Source organism: Psittacula echo (assembly GCF_963264785.1).
Source record: "Psittacula echo genome assembly, chromosome: 5".
NCBI lineage: Eukaryota > Metazoa > Chordata > Aves > Psittaciformes > Psittacidae > Psittacula > Psittacula echo.
The window spans coordinates 77,762,950-77,783,501 of record NC_137739.1 but is presented as its reverse complement, the minus strand read 5'-3'; the positions used below and the strand labels follow the sequence as shown (position 1 = coordinate 77,783,501).

At 58.1% G+C, this 20,552-nt stretch overlaps 2 protein-coding genes across 3 annotated transcripts in view; both read left to right on the top strand.

The window, feature by feature from the left end:
- TRIM9 (tripartite motif containing 9) overlaps positions 1-3,741 on the top strand; it is a gene marked incomplete at both ends in the record, with an annotated part of 58,407 nt that extends 54,666 nt beyond the window's left edge. For both annotated transcript variants that reach the window (XM_080618450.1, XM_080618449.1), the window contains 3 exons: positions 280-583; positions 1,378-1,540; positions 3,679-3,741. In XM_080618450.1, coding sequence (XP_080474576.1) covers positions 280-583; positions 1,378-1,540; positions 3,679-3,741 — 530 coding nt within the window. The remainder of the gene's footprint in view (positions 1-279; positions 584-1,377; positions 1,541-3,678) is intronic.
- A 4,036-nt stretch (positions 3,742-7,777) lies between these two features.
- On the top strand, positions 7,778-19,874 carry LOC308221119 (glycogen phosphorylase, liver form-like; the record flags this gene model as incomplete). Its single annotated transcript, XM_080617987.1, has 20 exons — positions 7,778-8,053; positions 10,177-10,278; positions 11,982-12,060; positions 12,353-12,456; positions 13,447-13,578; positions 14,154-14,265; positions 14,347-14,429; positions 15,278-15,421; positions 15,599-15,691; positions 15,943-16,089; positions 16,683-16,846; positions 16,933-17,047; positions 17,277-17,378; positions 17,453-17,600; positions 17,713-17,771; positions 18,117-18,258; positions 18,423-18,630; positions 18,711-18,845; positions 19,418-19,484; positions 19,686-19,874. Exons 1-20 carry the CDS (start codon positions 7,811-7,813, stop codon positions 19,872-19,874), a joined length of 2,568 nt encoding a protein of 855 aa, XP_080474113.1. The 5' UTR covers positions 7,778-7,810.
- Between the last annotated feature and the right edge of the window lie 678 nt (positions 19,875-20,552).

The following is a 20,552-nucleotide window of genomic DNA, read 5'->3' as shown; positions in this document are numbered from 1 at the left end:
AGTCCTGGCCATAAGACCTTAGCCACGCTGGCAGGCTGCAGCCGCACAAGCTCAAAGCATCCTTCCATGATGGAAGGTGCCCTCCCTGAGCCAGCACCCCTCCGCTGTGCAGCTCCCTGCCTGCTTCCTGCTGCCATGTCAGCGGGCAGCAGCCCAAGCCTTCACCCCCTCCGTGTCGGCCCTGCATGCAGCATGCCCTGTTCCGTGTTGCTCCGCATGGCTCGGCCACCTTCGTCTCTGCTCCCTCCACACTAACCTGATGTTGTTTGTGTATTCCAGTTGCTTGGTTTTCTTTCGATCCTGCCTCTGCCCATGCTGACATCATCTTTTCTAATGACAACCTGACTGTCACCTGCAACAGCTATGATGACAGGGTTGTGCTGGGGAAAACGGGCTTTTCCAAAGGGCTCCATTACTGGGAGCTGTCAATCGATCGTTACGATAACCACCCTGACCCAGCCTTTGGTGTGGCACGCATTGATGTCCTGAAGGATGCCATGCTGGGCAAGGACGACAAGGCCTGGGCCATGTACGTGGACAATAACCGGAGCTGGTTCATGCACAACAATTCGCACACCAACAGGTACGTGGTCTGGAACAGGGTCTTCCTCCCAGAGACCACAGCCTACCTTCAACCCAAGTAAGACCCCGTAGCTTTTCCAGTGGCACCTACAGGTGCCCATGGGAAGGGTGGCATCACTCCTCATTGCCTCTGTTAGAGGATGTGCCCTCGCCCCAAGCAAAGGACAGGCCCTGCCTCCCTGGTTCTGCCTTGCTCCAATATTCCTTCCCTGCCTACAACAACTCTTTCCATGCTGACTCTTCTCCTGAGCATGCATGGCACCACTCCTCTATAGCACCCTCTTCGCGTTAGCACCAAAGCCTTGCAACTCATGCAGTGAGAGAATAGTGTTTGCCTTTATCATGGTGCCACAGCTATTGCTCGCTTTCCCCATGGGACAATGGGGCTGGGGGCTCTGAAGCTTGCGGTAGCTTGGGGAGAGCCTGGTATCACCTTCCTGCAGCCTCAGAGGCCATTCCCTGATGGGTCAGCAGGGCCTGAAGAGGCCCTGCAGCTTTGCTCCCCAGGTCCATTTGCTTTCCCCCATGGTTGTGTTGCTGTGCCTGCTCTGGTAGGCAGCTCTGCCCTCAGAGGGACATCATGGCAAGCAGAGAGCACCTTTGCAGGAGGCTGAGGAGGCGATGCCCAGGGATGGTGCCCAGTTGGGATGGGTGCAGGTCATGGCCTGACCCCTGCATGAGCTGTGAAGTTCAGCATCATCATCCCTTGAGATCCACTGTGGCCTGAACCCTGAGCTGGGAGCACAGAGGACATTAAGCCACAGAGATGCTCTGATCTTCTCCTTGCCCCCACAGAACCGAGGGTGGGATAACGAAAGGCGCCACGGTGGGAGTGCTGCTGGATTTGACCAGGAGGACTTTGACGTTCTCCATCAATGAGGACCAGCAAGGGCCTGTTGCCTTTGAGAACCTGGAGGGCCTCTTTTTCCCCGCGGTCAGCCTCAACAGGAATGTGCAGGTACGTGCTCTGACCATGCTCTGGAGCACCACAGCAGCGTACCCTGCGGGTGAGCTTGCTGGCAGACCCTTCAGTGCTGCCGTCACTGCAGTGCGTGGTGATGCTCAGCAGCACGGGGACTTTGTGGGGAAGGCTCTTGTGCAACACTTTTATAACTGTTTCATGATGGTACCCAACAAGAGCCTTATCAGCTCTCGCAGCTCTCCTAGGACTCTCCAGTCAGGAGCATTACCGGGGAGAAGGGCACCTTTTAAAACCTTTTGCCCTCCGGGGAGTTTCAAACCCCTCTTCTCTTCCTCTTTCCCAAGCTATCAGCTATCCTGAACATCACCAAGTGGTGGCTTCCTGGGCCTATCCGGTATTTTCATCTTTCATTTTTCTTCTCACTGATCACATCCCTGCTATGATCCCCCCGCACTGAGTCTTCCACAATCACTGAGCCTGACTTTGGCACATCCACTCTACCACTGCTTGTACCTCCAGCACTGCACAAGTGCCCAAGCACATCCTAGGACACGTTGCACATAACAGATGACCTCAGGGTGTTGAGGAGTTTGGCAGTGGATGTCAAAGGCACCATCTCTGTACAAGGGCAGAGGCACCGAGTAGCTTCTCTAAGTTAGGATTCTGGAGCAGGGCATGTTCTATTCAGGGTATCAGGCGTACCATTGCTGTCACCAAGGCACTAACAGTTTTCCAGCAGCACTGGGGCAGAGGTTGGTCGCTACCACCCCAAACCCTGCGAGCATCCCTGCCAGAGATTCCCACCCTAGGGGCCTTGCAGTCAGGGAGGCTGCCAGCTTGGGGAAGGGCTGGCCAATGTGCAACATACTGGGGCTGAGCCGGTGTTTAATCAGGAGACATTAAAGAAGACCATCTTGTCTGAGCTGGTCTTAGAGGTTACGGTATTAATTTGGTGTGGCAGAAACATCCCGCTTCATTGTGGGTTTAATTCCTACAAAAATCCTATACACAGCCCTAACAGACAAAGACATTCCTGAAGCCCCTCTGCTTTCTGACAGTTCTCTGGGCAAGGCAGAGCTTAAATCCCCTGATAACAGAGAAATCCCATGGGATACTGATAAAAGGCTGCTAATAAACCAAAGTCATTTATTATCCTTCTTCAAAGGTTTACGAATAATTAACTGTAATTAAGAGGGAAATAATTGTTTTAGACAGAGTTTCCTGTAACTCTGTCTGAAGGGGAAAATGCTGCTGTTCCAATAAAAGAAGGAATTGTGCTTTCATCCCAAACTAAAGCATTTGCAAAGGGAACTGAATTACCCATGCGCAGCTCATTGGTGCCTGTGTGAGTATTTGCACGACTGGCTCCTCACCCAGTCAGTCTGCACAAGCAGAGCCTGCCCATATCCCTTACAGACCAAGGTTTTCCTAGACACCCTGAGCATCAGGTCTCCAGTATTCCTCTCCCTTTCCCTTTATCCCTGTGTTGCAGTCTCTGCTGCGTCACTTCCCATCCCCAGATGATGCCAGGCCAAGTGCCTAGCTCCCATTTTCATACAATCAGCAAATGGTTTGGGTTGGAAGAGACCGTTAAAGGTTGTGCTTGAACATCTCCCCATGTCATAGCATGGCCCTGCCCCAGCATCCTGCTGCTGCTCAGCTTCTTCGCACCAGGAATTGGCCACATCCCATCTGCTGTATGGCACACGCTCAGCTCAGGGGCTTCCTGGAGGTCTCTTTCTGTACTGAGCAGCTCAGGATCCTTCAAGCCCTTCCATCCCCTTTTGTCCATCCCATCTGTGGAAGGATCCAACTGCTGCCATGTCCCACCTCTCTGGCAGCCAACTGCCAGATTTGTCTGCAGCCAGCTCAGGATATCTGGGGCTTGGTACCACTGGTACCAGCATCCCACCTCACAGGGGTGACAAGCCATGAAAAAGCAAGATGGAGCTACTGCTGCAGTTCTGGGAACAGCCTCTCCTACCCTACCCAGGCTCCCACTGCCGTGGAGAGGATGTGCAGTGGGGCAGGAGGAGCAGTGGGCTCCCCACATCTCTGGCTGCACCCTGCCTCTGTCTGGGTGCTGCTCCTGCCCTCCCTGGGGACAGTGTGCCAGCCCTGAGCTGTCCTGCCAAGCACGGAGGGACTCAGCTGAGCCCTGTGTCTCATTGCAGGTGACGCTGCACACCGGCCTGCCGGTCCCTGAGTTCTACACTTCGCGCTCGGCCATGCCGTGAGGATGCTCCTGGAGCCGGCTGCCTCTTCTCAGGATGAGAGGAGCCAGCCCGTTCCCTCCCGCGGGACAAGGCTGCTGCCGAGCCGCCGGGTCCCTGCTCAGCTGCCGGCCGGAGACAGAGAGGCAAAGCGGGCAGGAAGAACCCAGCTTGTGGGCACCTCTGATCTCCATCCTCCTGCGCTGTCCTGTGTGTGTGCGCTTCGCTGTTTAGCTCTTTTGGCTGATGAAGTACCTAAGTAGCCCGAGATGTTCCTCTGTGTCCGCTTTTAGGTTTGGTTTCATTGATTTGAGTTGGGGTTTCGAGGGGGGCAGTTTCGTCTCTTTTGGCAATTTGGAGTTGGATGGAGGGACCAAGGAGGGACCCCCACCACGAGAAAGCTTTTGCCCACACCAGCCCCATTACTTTGCAGGATATTTCTTTCCCCTGTGGCCTTTCTTGCAGAGCACCCTCAGTCGTGTGTAGAGGTGGGTCCTGGATTACCAGTCAGTCTCTGTGTCCTTACCAAAACACCCGGCCCTGTCCCTTGTCCCCCCGAGGCATTTCCATGGGGCACAGCAGTGGGGCAGGGAGTGGCTGCCCTGTCCCTGGGTGCTCTGGGTGCTGGCAGGGTCTCCCCCAGCTCTCCGCAGCCCGGCGTCAGCACGCACGCCACAGCCATAGACCAGAGAGCCCCTGCCCGGCTCTTTGGAGATTAGTGTTTATTTTTTTATAGTTGCCATATAAAGCCTAGCCTTAAAATCCTGACAGTGTCCTTCTGTTCACCAGAGAATACATTCTGCAGGGAGGGTCTGACAGGGAGCCTGGGGATGAGGATGGGGAGGAAGGAGAGCTGGCCACAGCCTTGCCATGCACTCAGGAATACGCACCCGCTGCCCTGCCTGCGCCTGTTGCTGGCAGCAGCTCCCATCGGCCTACCCTAGTAGGGACTTTCTGGTGATTCAGAGGCAGGAAAGGAGTCAGAGCTGCGGGTGCCATGCCCGGTGCCAGCTGCGTCCCCGTGCCGAGGGCGCCTGCATACGCATGTCCCCACGGTGCACTGTTCGATCACTCGCCGTGTCCTGGTGTGGTGCAGAGCTGGGGAGGCAGCAGTGCCGCTGCCAGGCAGGTACCAGCCTACCCAGCCTGGCCAGAGAGCTGCAGCTCCAGATTCGGGATCAGGTGGGATGCTTCAGGAGTGCTGGTCCAGCAGGAAGACAAGTGTAAATAGACCATTCCCTTCCAGCATGCCCTCCTCTAGGATGGTCCCATTCATTCCTTTGTTGCTCTAGTATTAAGTTTACCTAATTTATTGGATGGGTGCTATCTTGTTGACTTACACCGAGGAGCTTCTCTCAGCTGCAGGAGAGCCGTGTTGCGGGACAATGCCGAGCAGCTCTTTGGTGAATTCCTGATGAGCCCCCGTGGCCGGCTCACCCGGGGCTCCTCTCTCAGCCGTTATCCCCTGTCCTTTAGGATGTTCATGGTGCTTATTAGACTCCCAGTGATTGTAAGACATCGTCCCCCTGTACCGCGATTATAGCTGCATACAGCCGCTGTACTGAAGAGAAGTGTCATGTTTGCTGTTCTAATAAAGGACTTTTATGAGAGAAGGGCACAGCTTTCCAGAGCATAACTGCACCACCACAGCCCCTGCCTTTGGTTCCCATCTCCTCCCACCCCAGTGCAGGTCAGTGCAACACACTGCACATCCCTCCCTGTCCCTGCAGGGAGACAGCGGCAGAGAATGGACAGAACTTGGTTCATGGGAGTGAGGGGGGTACAGAAGCCAGCTGAAACCCAGCGCTGCAGCAACAGCAGCACAAGATGACCAAGGGGTGCAGGGAGCTTATGCCGCTGGCACAGGCAGCACCCCAGCACCCTCTCCCTACAGGGGTGACACAGCTGGCAAGGCACCAGCACCTGCGGAGCAGAGAGGATAGGAACTTTCCCATCCCATGAGCAGGAGATGCCCCAAGGAGGGAGATGAGTCACTGCAAATCCTGTTATGCCTGCAGGGCTCTAGGGGAGCCAACCCAAGCATAGCCATGAACACCAAATCCAGCAGTCCCACATCCCACCCAGTCTTTTCCTGATCCTTTCCCTTCCTGAGCAAACTCCTGCCTCCCTTCTTTGTGTGTATGATGAGCAGTGACAATTCCCCACTCCCTACATGAGTGCTGAGCTCAGACAGCAGAAGAGGGGAGGGAGCAGAAACACGGGGCTTCCCACTCCACCTGTAGCCCATCACCAAGGGAATTTGGGGTGCCAATGAATGGTCCTGGGTGCCAAGGAGCCAGAATGTAAGAAGGAGGGATGAGGGATGGCATGTGGCAGGAGGGGGAAATTACCTGGGCTGAGTCCAGAGCAGCACCTCCCCAGGGGGCAAGCTGCAGCATCCAACCCAGTGCAACCATCCCAGCACCAGCCCCTGCCCCAGACCCACTGCTGTGATGCAGCACCAGCACATGGAATCCCTTGGGAGGGTCGTTCTTCCGTAAATAGGGGAAATGCTGAGGTATGAGTGCTGTTGGGGCCATGTCCGAGGGAAAGTCCTGGACAGTTCTCTTAGGACTCGCTGCTGGGACATTGGTGCCTGCTCCACGTTTTCTCACCATGCCTAAGGAGAGGTTTTCAATGTGAGGCCTCTGAGCTCATCATGGGCTCGGGTCCAGGGCTGAAGAAGAACATGCTAATCATTGCATTAAGTGCATTTATGTCTCAGAACAACGCTTGTCCTTCCCAAGAGGGGCCATACCCAGCACACCGGAGATACGGTAAACTGCATCCACCCTGCGGCCTGTAAAACCCAGCCTGGAACTCCAGGCACAACCCAGGGCCAGGGGACACCACCCCACGGCGGGTGCAGCCCAGCTCCCGCTATCCAGGAGAGCAGCGCTGGATGTCCCAAGCTGCCCAAACCCACCCAGGGTTCTGCCCCGCCCCTGGCAGCTCTTGGAGCACTCTGCAGGCACCACTCGCATGGCTGCAATTCCCACCTGCACTGGAGGGCAGGTCCTGGCCAGGAAATACCTGCTGCAGGCACCCAGCCCCTGTCTGCTGCCAACTGGCGAGGAAACCGTGCCCAGGCGTCCACCTGGACAACAGTCCTTCAATCTGCCCTGTGAAGAATCAGGAACGCGGGGCACATTCCCTTTTTCCCATGTCGCACGTGTGCGGTTTGGGCTGGTTCCTGAAGTTTGGGTGAGCTGCTGCAGCCCTTTGCCAGGGCCCAGCTCAGTGTGGAGCCTCATCCTGCCTGGACCTGGCCAGCGTATCGGTCGGGTGGTTGGGTAGGCCCAGGAGCAGGGGTGGCCCAGGGCAGCGGTTGGGTTGTGATGCTCTTTGGCTGCGTGTGGGTTCAGCTGTGCAGAACTGGGCAGGGAAAACACCCAGCGCTGGAAGGCCTGCGCAGGCACGGCCGGAGGAAGAGGAAGAGGGGTTGTGCTGCATGCTCAGGTCAGCTATTCTTGCCCTCGGGAGGAACCAGGAGGCAGGGCCGGGCTCCGAAGGCAGAGCAGGGCAGGCAGCCACGGAGCCCGCCCGGGGAGACGGCTGGAAAGGGCCCGCAGCCGACCGGAGGAGATCCCGCGCCATTCCCACAGGGATTCCCGAGCGGGCAGAGACCAGTGAGGAGGCGAGGGGACGGCGGGGGAGGCTGCTGGGCACGGGTGGGACCGCGGAACCGTCCCTCTGCGCCCTCAGAGCGGGTTTACCCCCGACCCCGGCGGGAGGGGCCTTGGACGACCTCCAGAGCACGGGGCGGAGCCCTGAGTGGGACGGGTGGAGTCCCCGCCACCGCCCCGGTGCGAGGCAGGACCGGACCGCGCCGCCCGGAGCTGGTGCGGGCTCCGCCCCTTCCCTTTGCACTCCCCTCTGTGCCCCCGCCCAGGGGTGGTGGTCCCCGAGACCCCCTCGCTTTGCGCTGCTCCCGCCCCACCAGGGGCGGCCCGTGGCGGCGGCCCCTCCCCGTCCCTGTGCCGCTGGCGGTGGCGGTGCCGGCCCGGGGCGGAGGCGGAACCCAAACCTGCCGCCCGTGCCCAGCCCCGCCGCGGCAGTGTCCGCGGTGTGCGTGCCCCGCAGCCCCGCCGGGATGTCGCGGCCGCTGTCGGACCAGGAGCGGCGGAAGCAGATCAGCATCCGCGGGATCGTGGGAGCCGAGAGCGTGGCCGAGCTGAAGCGGGGCTTCAACCGGCACCTCCACTTCACCCTGGTCAAGGACCGCAACGTGGCCACCCCCCGCGACTACTACTTCGCCCTGGCCCACACCGTGCGGGACCACCTGGTGGGGCGCTGGATCCGCACGCAGCAGTACTACTACGAGAAGGACCCCAAGGTGGGAGCGAGGGGATGCTGGGCGGGACCCCTCTTTGCAGGGCGGGAGTGCGAGGGAGGCCCCCCCGGTTTTCCCAAGGGGGGTCCTGCAGGGTGGGAGTGGGGGAATTCCTACAGCCGTTGTAACCCCTTGGGCACAAACCGCCCCTCTGTGAACTTGCCAGAAAAAATACAGGAATGGGGGGCTCGGTTTTCCTTTGGTCTGAGGATGTTCCCTTTAGCGCTGCTGAGCAGAGGGACTGGACTTTAACAAGGAGGAGGCCGCTGTCCTTTGCTTTGCAAAACAAACAGAGCGCAGCTTGGCTGGGAGCTGGGTGCAGGGCATGGGAACAGCGTTTGTTGCCCCACAGTGCTGGCGTGGGTGAGCTCTACCAAAAGCAGCTGCAAAGCCTTCTAGGGTGAATTACTTGAAGGGCTTAAGCGGAGGCAGCTGCAAGCAGCTCTTGTCTGAAAGAGGTGCAAGCCTGATCTGTGCTGCAGGGGTCCCAAGCGAGACAGATCTGGTTTTGTGCAGGAATTCCGTGTGAGCTGGCTTGCACCCACCGAGCACAGGGCTCTGGCTGCTTGGGGATTAAGCAGTAATCCCCTCCTGCAACCTGGATGGCTCTGTCGCCTTCAATTTGCTTCCTGGGAGGGTGGTGCGGCCAACACCTCGCTGGGCTGGTGCCAGCCCCTGATAGCTCAAATCCCTGCCATGTCCTGTAGGGGAGAGAAAGATAAACCACTTCCAGGGCTTCAGAGTGGGGACTCTGCCGTACAGCTCAGCCGTGCTGAGTGCCGTTCACCCTACATCATGGCCTCCAGCTCTGCTGGGACCAAGCCAGTAAACCCAACCCATGCTGCCCAGAACGCAGAGTCACCGAATGGTTTGGGTTGGAAGGGACCTCAAAGCTCATCCAGTTCCAACCTCCGGCCACGGGCAGGGACACCTTCCACTTGACCAGGTTGCTCCAAGCCCCATCCAACCTGGCCTTGAACACTGCCAGGGATGGGGCAGCCACAGCTTCTCTGAGCACCCTGTGCCAGTGCTTCAGCACCCTCACAGGGAAGGACTTCATCCTAATATCTAATCTAAATCTGCCCTCTGTCAAGTTAAAGCCATTCCCCCTTGTCCTGTTCTTATATGCCCTTGTAAAAAGTCCCTCTCCAGCTCTCTTGGAGGACCCTTAAGGCACTGGAGGGCAAGTTTATGTGTGATAGGGAAAGGTCACAAATTCAAATGAGATCAAGAAAGGACATTTCTTTTCAACCCCAGTGCAGCACCTTCTGTATAATGGTAGTCTTCCAAACTCCAGCAGTTCACAAGAACTTCTGCCTAAAACCTGGTCTAAATCTCCCCTCTGTCAGTTTAAAGCCATTGCCTCTTGTCCTGTCCCTACATGCCCTTGCTTCAGCTTTCTTGTTCAGCCCCCTGTAGGTACTGAAAGGCTGCTCTAAGGTCTCTCCTGAGCCTTCTCTTCTCCCGTCGCCATCCCCAGCCCGCCCCTGTGCAGGTCCTGGGGAAAGCTGTCAAGTCAGTGGCTCCCTCCAGACTAAATCCTTCCTTAAAACCTGCTGGTGCTGACACAGGCGACAGCTTACGCAAGCCTCCACCTTCCTGGCCACATCCTGCCCCCGTTGTGTCAGCAAGAGGGGAGACGAGAGCAAACCCAAGAGGGCTGCAGGGGAAGCCGGTGGCCCTGTGGCTGCCACACACCTCTGTTCCCAGTGGCTCCCTTGTTTTTCTGGTTGCTTTGTAGCTCATGGGGACGTTGGGTAATGTCTCCTCTTTAAAGGTTACCTTTGTACCACTGCAGCCCCCGGCGTGCTCAGGCCAACCATCATGGAGCTGTCCCTGCTCTTGGACCGGGCACCGCAGCTTGTCCCGACAAACCACCTCGGCACTGCCATCTTCCTGGCTTGGGAAATAGCAGGGGCAGGAGAGCAGGGCAGGGGCTGCAGGCGCAGCCGCCTCGGGGCCTCCAAGGAGCCCCAGCCCTCAAGTTCCTGGTGCAAACCCCCCTGCCCTGTTGACAGCCAGGGTTCTCCTCCTGCTTTGAGGTAACTCCCAATAGCAGCTCCTGCGGTGCAGGGGAGCCTCCTCCAGGCCTGGGGAAGGTGACCTGGGTTGGTTTTCTCTTTCAGAGGATTTACTACCTCTCCCTGGAGTTTTACATGGGGCGGACGCTGCAGAACACCATGATCAACCTGGGGCTGCAGAACGCCTGCGACGAAGCCATCTACCAGGTGAGCATCCCAGGCAGTGAGGCCCCGGGGCAGGAGGGCTCCATGCTCTCTGGATCCTGGAGATGTCCGTCCGTCTTTTACCACGCTGTCTGCAAACTGCTCCCTGAGCAGCAGGTGATGCCGTAGTGCATGAATGCTGCTGCAGGACCTGCTTTCACAAGGCCCGCGGCTGCAGCCAGCACTTGCAGCCTGAGCAGGGCTGCCCAGTCCCACTGCTGTGTGCTGAGGGATGCAGTACAGCGCTGCTGAGCCCATAAACTGCCAGGAAATGCATGGTTCTATGCATGAGGCCGTTAACAGCCATAATCAATGGCAGAGGAGCCTAATTCAGCCCCAGGCTGGGGCTGGCACCCTGTGGCACTTGGGTTGTCAAAGGTTTTTGGGTGGCTCCTTTTCCCTCTACCTTTCACCACTTGGACCAGCGTGTCCAATGCGTGTCATGTGCAACTGGGGCGTCTGCACAGCAGCAGGAGCAGCTTTTGTGCAAACATGATCAAGGGACAGTAACTTATTTTTAGGCTTTTTTATCTCTTATCTGTTGACCTTGGCAGCTGAGCTGGGGATGCGGGTTGAGGTGAAGAGCCTGGGATGCTGCCTGGGATGCTGCAGGGGGAAGCAGAAGGTGTGAGATTGTTTGGAAATCACCTTCTTTGCAGTCGATGGCAGGTGAAGCTATGGGCAGAACCTTCCTTAGTGCATGTGCTGAGCTCCCCGGGCACAAATGCCAAACTTCTCTAAAATGAAATGGTAGAATAGAAGTCACTTGAAATATTTGTGTGGGCACTGAGGGCTGCCAGTGCAATGCAGGGCTGGGAGAAGGTGCTGTCTCTTACCTGTGAGCAGTGCAGGGTCTGGCTCTCCTGCATGGGTGGCTGTGGCACTGGGGCTGTGCCTACCTGCTGTGACCGTGGGACATCAGGGGAGATGCAGACCAAGGGGTTTCCATGGGAAAAGGTGGCTCAGCGCTGACAAGGCACCGTCTTAGTTCCTGCTGAGCTGCCCAAGGTGCTTTGCATAGGCAAAACCCCTTCCTCCCACAGCATCCCAGGCTGGAACCTTGAGAGTTCCTTGTGAAAGTGGTGCGGTTGCTTCTCTGGGTACCTCTGTTAAAGGGTGATGCCTGGGGCCATGGGGATGGGCACCTGGGCTACTGTGCCAGAGGGCAGTGATGCACATGGGTGACTGCCCAGGGGGATGGGGGTGCTGGGGGAGCAGGAACGCAGCACTGCCCGTGTGGGGCTGCAGCCGTGGTGCTGGGGCATAGGGAGAGGGAAGAGGGCTGGGACTGAGCCCTGGGAGACCTGCCTGAAAGACCTGGGACCAGCACCCTGGTTATGGCTCTGCCCTGGTTATGGCTGGGTGCCCCCAGGCCCAAGGAGCTTGTCCACGGCAACGTCACCGGTGCGTGCATCCCTTGTAAAGGCTGGTGGAGGGACTTCAAACACCAGAGCTGGTCCCTGCTACAGCCTGAGCATCCCTGGAGGGGGAGGGAGGCTGCTCTGGATGCAAATCACAGTGTCCCACCTGCAGGGATAGGTCTTGCAGGGTTCGGTGTCTTTCCACCCCTCCTGGAGGCCACCCTAAGAGGGATGGCAGCAGTGGGTGCAGCATAGCACCCAGGGGTGCGTGCCAGCAGTGCATCCGCTCCTCGGGGCTGGGCACCGAGCGTGTCTGGCCCATCGCCTTCTCCTCCTCCTCTGTAGCTTGGGCTGGACATGGAAGAGCTGGAGGAAATCGAGGAGGATGCTGGTCTCGGCAATGGTGGTCTGGGCAGGCTTGCTGGTGAGTGAGCCCCCAAGCGGTCTCATTGCTGGGGAGATGGGGCACAGCCCCAGGGCCTTTGCATCCTCTGCAGGGGGTACCTAAACCAGGGGATAGGGGTTTACTGCTCCAGCCTGTCCAGCACAGGGTGAGAGGTGTTGGGTGGCCGGGCAGCGAGCAGCTGCTGCTGGCCCTGCCTCGTATCCCTGCGGGGCTCCTGCTTCTGGCTATTGCTCTCCATGGGAGAAGGACCCACTGTCTCCCAGGGCTCCCCAGGGAAGTGCCCGTCAGTGCTCCCCTGTCCCCCTGGCAGCCTGCTTCCTCGACTCAATGGCAACGCTGGGGCTGGCAGCCTACGGCTACGGCATCCGCTACGAGTATGGCATCTTCAACCAGAAGATCCGGGACGGGTGGCAGGTACGGATGGAGGCGCGTGGCCCTCACCTTCCCCCGCACAGCCAAAGCCCTGAATCCGGCCTCCCCCTTAGATCAAGTTGAGATCAGAGTGCACAGACACTCTCTCAGCTTGGAGACTGCAGGAGCTGTTGGTGCTTTGGTGTTTATAACTTGTCAGGTGTTTTCTCGAGCAAGTTTAACTTCTTAAACTGGTGCTAACAGGGAGGGAGAGGTCGTGTCCATGCTGCTCATGGGGTGAGGATGGTTTCACTGCGGCTGTACAGGGATAGTGTAGGAAGGTCTGGTGGAGGCCAGATGCAGCCCCCAAGCCCTGCTGTGCAGCCTGACATCTGGGTTAAAGCATCAGAGGGTGGAAGAGGCTGTTTAGGAAATGCAGTGGAAAATGTGGTGTGCATCTGCAACACCCCTGGTGGGAGGCAGCCCCGAGTGCCCAGAGGACCCTGTGAGCACTCCCAAAAGCTGTCCCTACCGCCAGCAAGTGGAGACCTTTCCTCCTTGGCACAGCATTCCCTGGCTGCTACGTCCTGATGTGGCTTATCTCCCCTGGCCCTCACACAATGTCCCTGCTGCCCGGAGCTCTGACCTGGCCGTGCCAAAGGTGATCTCTACCCTGGGCTCTCCCCAGCACTGCCGGGGCAGGGATCAACTCCACTTCATTAGCTGGCCTGCAGGCTGACACTGGGTAAGAGGCTGGTGGCATCTTGGTCACAGCACGGCAGTGTTAGCGGTGCACTGAGGAACATTCATTTCGTCCCCACCTCCTCATCCCCATCCTTCACCCCTCTGGCAGGGAGACCCTGGGGTTCAGGGTGGTTGGGGCAGAGTCTCCAGGCTCACCCTGTGGCACCAGAATTCAGGTTTAGGGCAGACGATCTCCAAAGCATCAGCCCCTTGATGCAGCCAGAGCCTGTCCCAGCCCCGCACGTGGCACAGCCTGGGGAGGTCCCTGGGGCTGGGTGGCCCCACCACAGCTGCCGCTCCCTCCGGCAGGTGGAAGAAGCCGATGACTGGCTCCGGCACGGCAACCCCTGGGAGAAAGCCCGTCCCGAGTACATGCTGCCCGTGCACTTCTACGGCCGCGTGGAGCACACTGCCACTGGCACCAAGTGGGTCGACACCCAGGTACGGGCTGGGGCACAGCCTCGTGGGGCCAGCATGTGGGGACCCCTTGCATGGCTTGTCCCGTCACCTGGGGGGCTGCACCCCTGGCGTGGGTCCCGCAGCATCCCTGCTGGGGAGGGTTGCACTGGCGAGGGTGCTTCGCTGGGGTGGAAAAGGCGGTGGTGAAGCAAAGTGGGGAGGGGATGGACATTAGGGATGGGGACAGGTTTTGGTGCTCCACATCTGCAGCCAACCTCTGAAATACCCAAAAACACCTCCAGCAGGTCTGTGTGCAATGCACAGCACGGTACGATGGCTTAAATTAAGCTGCTTCTGAAGCTCGCAAGCCTTTCTCCATCCCCTGAGTGCTTCTGGCAAACACCAGAAGTCACTGGGCAGACCTGAGGGAGCCGGGATGTCCCCATGGCAGGGGCTGTGGGTACAAAGCATGTCCCCACCATAAAGATGGGTGCAGCCCTGAGCTCAGTCCTGGAGGAGCGTCTGTGGGATGGGAAGGCTCAGGTGGGGCAGGGGAGACCTGGAGGGACACCAGCCAGGGGCACAGCCCAGCCTCAGCTCCCCTGCTGATGTTGTAGGTGGTGCTGGCGCTGCCCTACGATACCCCTGTGCCCGGGTACTTGAACAACACCGTCAACACCATGCGCCTGTGGTCGGCTCGAGCACCCAACGACTTCAACCTGCGGGACTGTAAGTGGCTGCTGGTGGGGTGCCAGCGGGATGGGGTGGAGGGGGGTCCCGTGCCCACCTTATCCCTCTGCTCCTCCGCAGTCAATGTCGGAGACTACATCCAGGCTGTGCTGGACAGAAATCTGGCAGAGAACATATCCCGCGTCCTCTACCCCAATGACAACGTAAGTCACGATGCGGGGCAAGAGTGTCCCTGGTTTAGGGACGGATAAAGAGCACCCAGAGAGAGTGTGAAGTGGAGTAACCCCGGGACATTGCAGAGATGCTTATCATTGTGTTTCAAGCTGCCTGTAGTGCTTGGGTGGGGATTGCTGCCTCTCACCAGGGCTGCAGTAGAGATGACTGTTGCTGGGCAAATCTGTGCTCAGTGTGGTAAAAGGGAGTGGGGATGAGAATGTCCTGCTTGCAGGCATAGGGGAAGAAGCTGAAGGGCAGCTCTCCACACTCTGCAGTCTGTTTTGGACGAGCCTTGATGGAGTTTTTCCCATTTAACCCTACCCCAGCCTTCCCAGCTGTCACGGAGAGCTGGGGGGACCACAGCTCCAGTGGTGAGCTTGCCTCTTACAGATCCTATTTTGCAGACCAGCGGGCTGGTGTTTTGTGCTATGCGAACAGTGGCTTTAATTCTTGTCTCAGAATTAGCTCCTCGGTGTTACAGCCCCTGCAGCTTCCCTTCCATCTCCCCAGTACCTTTCCTTGTGGCCAGAATTTTCACACCAGGGAGAACAGGTTTTGACGATGCTCGGGAGGGACTCAACCTGTTTGCAGTGGCAGGCACATCTCACACACCTGTGCTGCAATCTGGAAAGCATGGAGAGACTCTGGGGTTAGAGCTGCTGCCAGAACCAGTGCAGGAGAAGCAGTGGGGCCTCACACCATGCTGTGTGGTGCACGTGTGCCGGTGCGGGTCCCTCGTGCAGGGAGGTGTGCCTAGGGTGGCACAGCTGCCACAGCACAGGCACTGCCTGGGCAGCACGCTGCAGTGCTGCAGCCCCCGCTCCTCTGCTCGCAGTTCTTCGAAGGGAAGGAGCTGCGGCTGAAGCAGGAGTACTTCGTCGTGGCTGCCACCCTCCAGGACATCATACGCCGCTTCAAAGCGTCCAAATTTGGGAGCACAGACAGTGTCCAAATCGTGTTTGATTCCTTTCCTGACCAGGTACAAACCCACGTTGCTCTGACATGTACCTTGGAGCTCAATTTGACACCTCTCAGGTGCCCCCCAGGCCTTGAGATGTTTTGTGGACCCTCCCTGGGTACCTGTGCCCAGCTGATGGGCAGTGGGATGCCCACGTCCCACACACATCCCCACATGCCACCACTGCTCTCCGCACAGGTTGCCATCCAGCTGAACGACACGCACCCTGCCATGGCCATCCCTGAGCTGATGCGGATTTTCGTGGACATCGAGAAGCTGCCATGGAACAAGGTAGAGAGACCTGACTTGGCCACTGATCCCCTCCGCTTGCACTCACCTTCCTGCCAGCCCATGGTGGAGGAGCTGGGCAACCAGTTCTGTAGCTGCTGGTGGCCTGGGGAGTGATGTGGAGCAGTCAGGATGGGTTTAATGGGTATGGACTTGGAGGCGTCGGCTTGGCCGTGCTGCTGACCGTGGTGGGAGGACTGTGCATGGGTGCTGGCACCCAGCCTCGCTGCTGAGCACCAGCTCTCCCCTGGCAGGCCTGGGACATCACCAAGCGGACCTTCGCCTACACCAACCACACAGTGCTTCCCGAAGCCCTGGAGCGCTGGCCAGTGGACCTGGTGGAGAAACTGCTCCCCAGACACCTGCAGATCATCTATGAGATCAACCAGAGACACCTGGATGTAAGTCCCTTGGGCAGCAGAGGAACTCTCTCTAGAGAGGGGCCCAGGGATGGCGTGTGTTGTGCTGTCAGGACTAAGGGGTGCACAGAGGGGTGAGGTTGGGTGTGTGGCCAGGTGGTTCTGTCTGCTATTTTGGGAAGTTGGTGTGCAGTTGCCATCCTGCAGTTACTGCCTGTTTTAAAGACTTTGCACTTTGCTCCAGGGCCTTACCTGTTGGCCTTTCTTTGCTCCCTAAATACACAGTTTATCCTGGGAAAGGATGAGGTGGAGGGTATAAAAGAGGTGGAGGTTTGGCCTCCTGGGCTGGCAGCACAAGGCTTTTGCTGAAACAGCCCTGCTGGCCACACGTGCCCAAAAACCCATCTCCAAGACTGGGGGGGCTTGGGACGTCCTTATGTCTGGAGACATCCATGCTGGGGAAGGGCACCCTTTGGAGGGGGTTTGCACTGTCACTTTGAAGTAAAAGCCATCGCTCTGCGGCTCAGCATGTCAAGCGCTTTGGAGACATTGCTGTGGCCCTCTCCTCGGGAGCAGTCAGGTGGGAAATCCCTAAATGCCAGCACCCCTCACCATCTCTCTGGTCTTCTCTGCAGCACATTGCATTTCTCTTCCCTAACGACGTGGACCGACTTCAGAGGATGTCCCTGATTGAGGAGGGAGGTACCAAGCGGATCAACATGGCCCATCTCTGCATCGTCGGCTCCCACGCTGTCAATGGCGTGGCAAAGATCCACTCGGAAATAGTCAAGACTCAAGTGTAGGCGTGGTGGCGGGATCACCCTTGGCTTGGTAATGGTGGTGCCAGGAGGCAAACCTGAAGTTGTCCCCTCCTCGTCCTCACAGCTTTGAGGACTTTGCAGCGCTGGAGCCGGAGAAGTTTCAGAACAAGACCAACGGCATCACCCCGCGGCGCTGGCTCCTGCTCTGCAACCCGGGGCTGGCGGAGCTCATCGCAGAGGTAATGCTGTGCGGGAAGCGTGCTGGCCCCCAGCCCTTCCTGACCCTGGGAACACTGCTCCAATCTCAGCCTTTTACATCTTCTAAATGGTGGAGATGTGTTTGCATCTCGCCCGAGTGCTCTGCTCCTGCTTCCCAAGCGCTGCTGGCTCTGCCAGCCGGGAGCAGCACGCCCGTGAAGGCGCCTGCGAGCATCGTGTGGTCAGCGCGTGCCTGTGCTCCTGTTGCAGAAAATAGGGGAGGACTATGTGCGGGACCTGAGCCAGCTGACAAAGCTGCACGAGTGCGTGGACGACGACCTCTTCGTCCGGGAGGTTGCCAAAGTGAAGCAGGTGAGGGGGTGGCCAGGGGCTGGAGGCAGGGAGAGCACAGGCTGGGCACTGGCGTGCTCCCTGCCCTCACCCAGGAGAACAAGGTGAAGTTCGCGCTGTACCTGGAGAAGGAGTACAAAGTGAAGATCAACCCTTCCTCCATGTTTGATGTGCATGTGAAGAGGATCCACGAGTACAAGCGGCAGCTGATGAACTGCCTGCACGTCATCACTATGTACAACCGTAAGTCACCGTGCACCCCAAGAGGACAGGCTCCCCTGCGGGTGCATGAGCATTCCCTGCCCCTGGGATGCAGCTCAAACAGAGGGTGACACCTTGCTGCTGTCTTCTCCAGGCATCAGGAAGGATCCTGCAAAGCTCTTTGTGCCGAGGACAGTGATCATTGGGGGCAAGGTGAGTTGGGTCAGGAGTTTTAGGCATTTTGGAGGAAGTCCTTGACAATGCCCTGGGGAAATTGGTTGCAGATGTCTCATGTGGCCAGGTCCATGAAGCTCTCCAGGAAGTGCTGGGGCAGCACTTGTTGGCTTCAGTCCAAGCAAGGCACTGAGTTTTGGGGCTTGCACAACCATGTGCTGCTTTTGGTCAGGGAAGCCCCTGAAAGCTTGGTGGTGCATCACACGGGTTGGATGAGGTGATGGAAGAAATCTTGAGCGGGTCCTTCCCCGGGCATATGGGCACTGGATGGACCTCCCCTGCCCCTGGCCAGCCCTCTGGGCTCACCTGTGGCTTTTCTCTTAGGCTGCCCCAGGATATCACATGGCTAAAATGATCATCAAGCTCATTAATGCTGTGGCTCAGGTGGTGAACAACGACCCCATTGTGGGGAGTAAGCTGAAGGTCATCTTCCTGGAGAACTACAGGGTCTCGCTGGCAGAGAAAGGTAGCCCACCGGGAGCACACTGTGGGGAGGGTACATCGGCCCCGTGGCTGTCCGCCAGCCCACGGCTCCCTCACTGCTAGGCAGGAGGTCTAACGTTCTTTGACATGCTACAGACACAATGCTGGTCACTGTGAGCCTCTTGTGTCCACGTGTTCTGTTGGCAGTGATCCCTGCTACTGACCTGTCGGAGCAGATCTCCACAGCAGGCACTGAGGCGTCGGGCACAGGGAACATGAAGTTCATGCTGAATGGGGCGCTGACCATCGGCACCATGGATGGAGCCAATGTGGAAATGGCTGAGGAGGCTGGAGAGGAAAACCTGTTCATCTTCGGCATGAGGGTGGAGGATGTCACAGAGCTGGACAGGGAAGGGTGAGGGCTGGGGACGCTGGGGGGGGTTCCACCACAGGCAGCTCAAGCAGCAGCATCTCATATCAGCCTTTCCCTGCCAGGTACAATGCCCAGAAGTACTACAACCAGCTCCCCGAGTTGAAGGAAGCCATTGACCAGATCAAGAGTGGCTTCTTCTCCCCAGAGGAGCCTGACCTCTTCAGCGACGTGGTCAACATGCTCTTCCACCATGACAGGTGAGCCCTGGGATGCCATCCATCCCCTGGGTTGGGTTCCCCCGCCAAACTCCTGGTGCCCGTGTGGAGCAGCCCCCTGCAGCGACCATCCACCCTCTGGCTGATAATGTCCAGTCTTCCAGCTCTGATGACGTGCATGTGGTCGAGCAATCGATGCTTCACTGGTACAAGAGACGGGTCTGTGTCCAGCACCTTATGCTTGGCCCATTAAAGACTGGGGTACATTAAGGCCGAGATGCATTTGGGTGCACAGCCCTCATCAGATGATAGATGCTTTTAAGTGTCTCAAGGGCCTTCCTGGCTAGAGCATTAAGCAGCCAAGGGCCACGAGCATTTGCACTGGAGCAGTGTCTCCCAGTGTGCCCTCCTAGAGCACACGTGCCGCACCACTCACGGGCTTGCAGGGCTCTCTGCGCAAACAGGGCTTGGGGAGGGTGAACTCGTCTGAAGTGCTTGTGTTGGAGGCAGCCCAACATGTAGCAGCCCAAGCCCCGTGTGCTGCAGCCACCGTCCGCGCTGAGCTCCCACCTCTGCGTTCCTGTTGCCGACGACTCCTTTCTTTGCTGCTACAGGTTTAAAGTTTTTGCAGACTACGAGGCTTACGTCAGGTGCCAGGAGAAGGTCAGCGAGCTGTACCTGGTGAGTGCCGGCCTGGGGACGAGGCAGGGGAGCTCTGATGGGGGCACCACATTCCCTCCCCGGGGATGGGTCTGTGCATGTACATGGGTTCCTGGTGAGGAGGCTCCTGGATGTGCTGCTGCAGGGAGTCCTCCCTCTTAAGGCCAGTGTAGCACCCATGGGTGCAAGCCTCCAGCCACAGTCCCACCTCTCTCCTTGCAGAACTCCAAGGCATGGACCAAGATGGTCATCAGGAACATCGCAGCAGCCGGCAAGTTCTCCAGCGACCGCACCATCAAGGAATACGCCCAGGACATCTGGCACGTGGAGCCCTCCAACCTGAAGATCCCACCGCCCAATGAGCCGCGGGACGCGGCTGAGCAGAATACACCCAACGGCACAGCAGCGTAGGGGCACGGAGCTGCTGGCAGCTGGAGCTGAGGGATGTGAGCACAGACGCTGTACAATGGTCTCTGTCTCCGCTGTGTGGTGTCTGTGCTGCTGCTGGCTTTCCTACCAGTGGGGAAGGGGTAATTTTTGTAACTCGAGTGTCGTGCAGAATGCGAGAACTGTTGCCCTGTTGTGTCATTGGAGTCCAAGGGGCTCTTTGCTGAAGCCTGAATTACGGACTGGGCTTGCTTGCACTAATGCAAAAACTGGGTGTCAGGGGTGAGGTGCTGCGGCCCAGACAGAGATAGCGTGGGCAGCGCAGCTGGACACAGCTGTCTAAGCCCTTGCAGGTGATGCTGAAGCAGGACTTGGGGTGCAGCTCTTGCCAGTCCTGAGGCATCAGTGCTGGGCAGTTTAAGGGGTAGTTGCAGTAGGGCTGTGTACCCCCAACACTGCCCCATATGATGCTCCTGGACACGGTTTGTGTGGTCCTGTCCCAGGAGCAGCACCCAGATCACAACAGTATCCCCATCCCCCAAGAAACCTGAAGCATCCTTGAGGCAGTAGGAGAATTAGAACATTTTTCAGTAAATTTTATTACTTACAACAGCAAGTTCCCGGTGTGGATTTGAGTAAGTGCTTGTGGTTGCTGCATGCAGCAGCTGGCATCTTTTAATGTTCAGGAAGTCTCTGTAACAA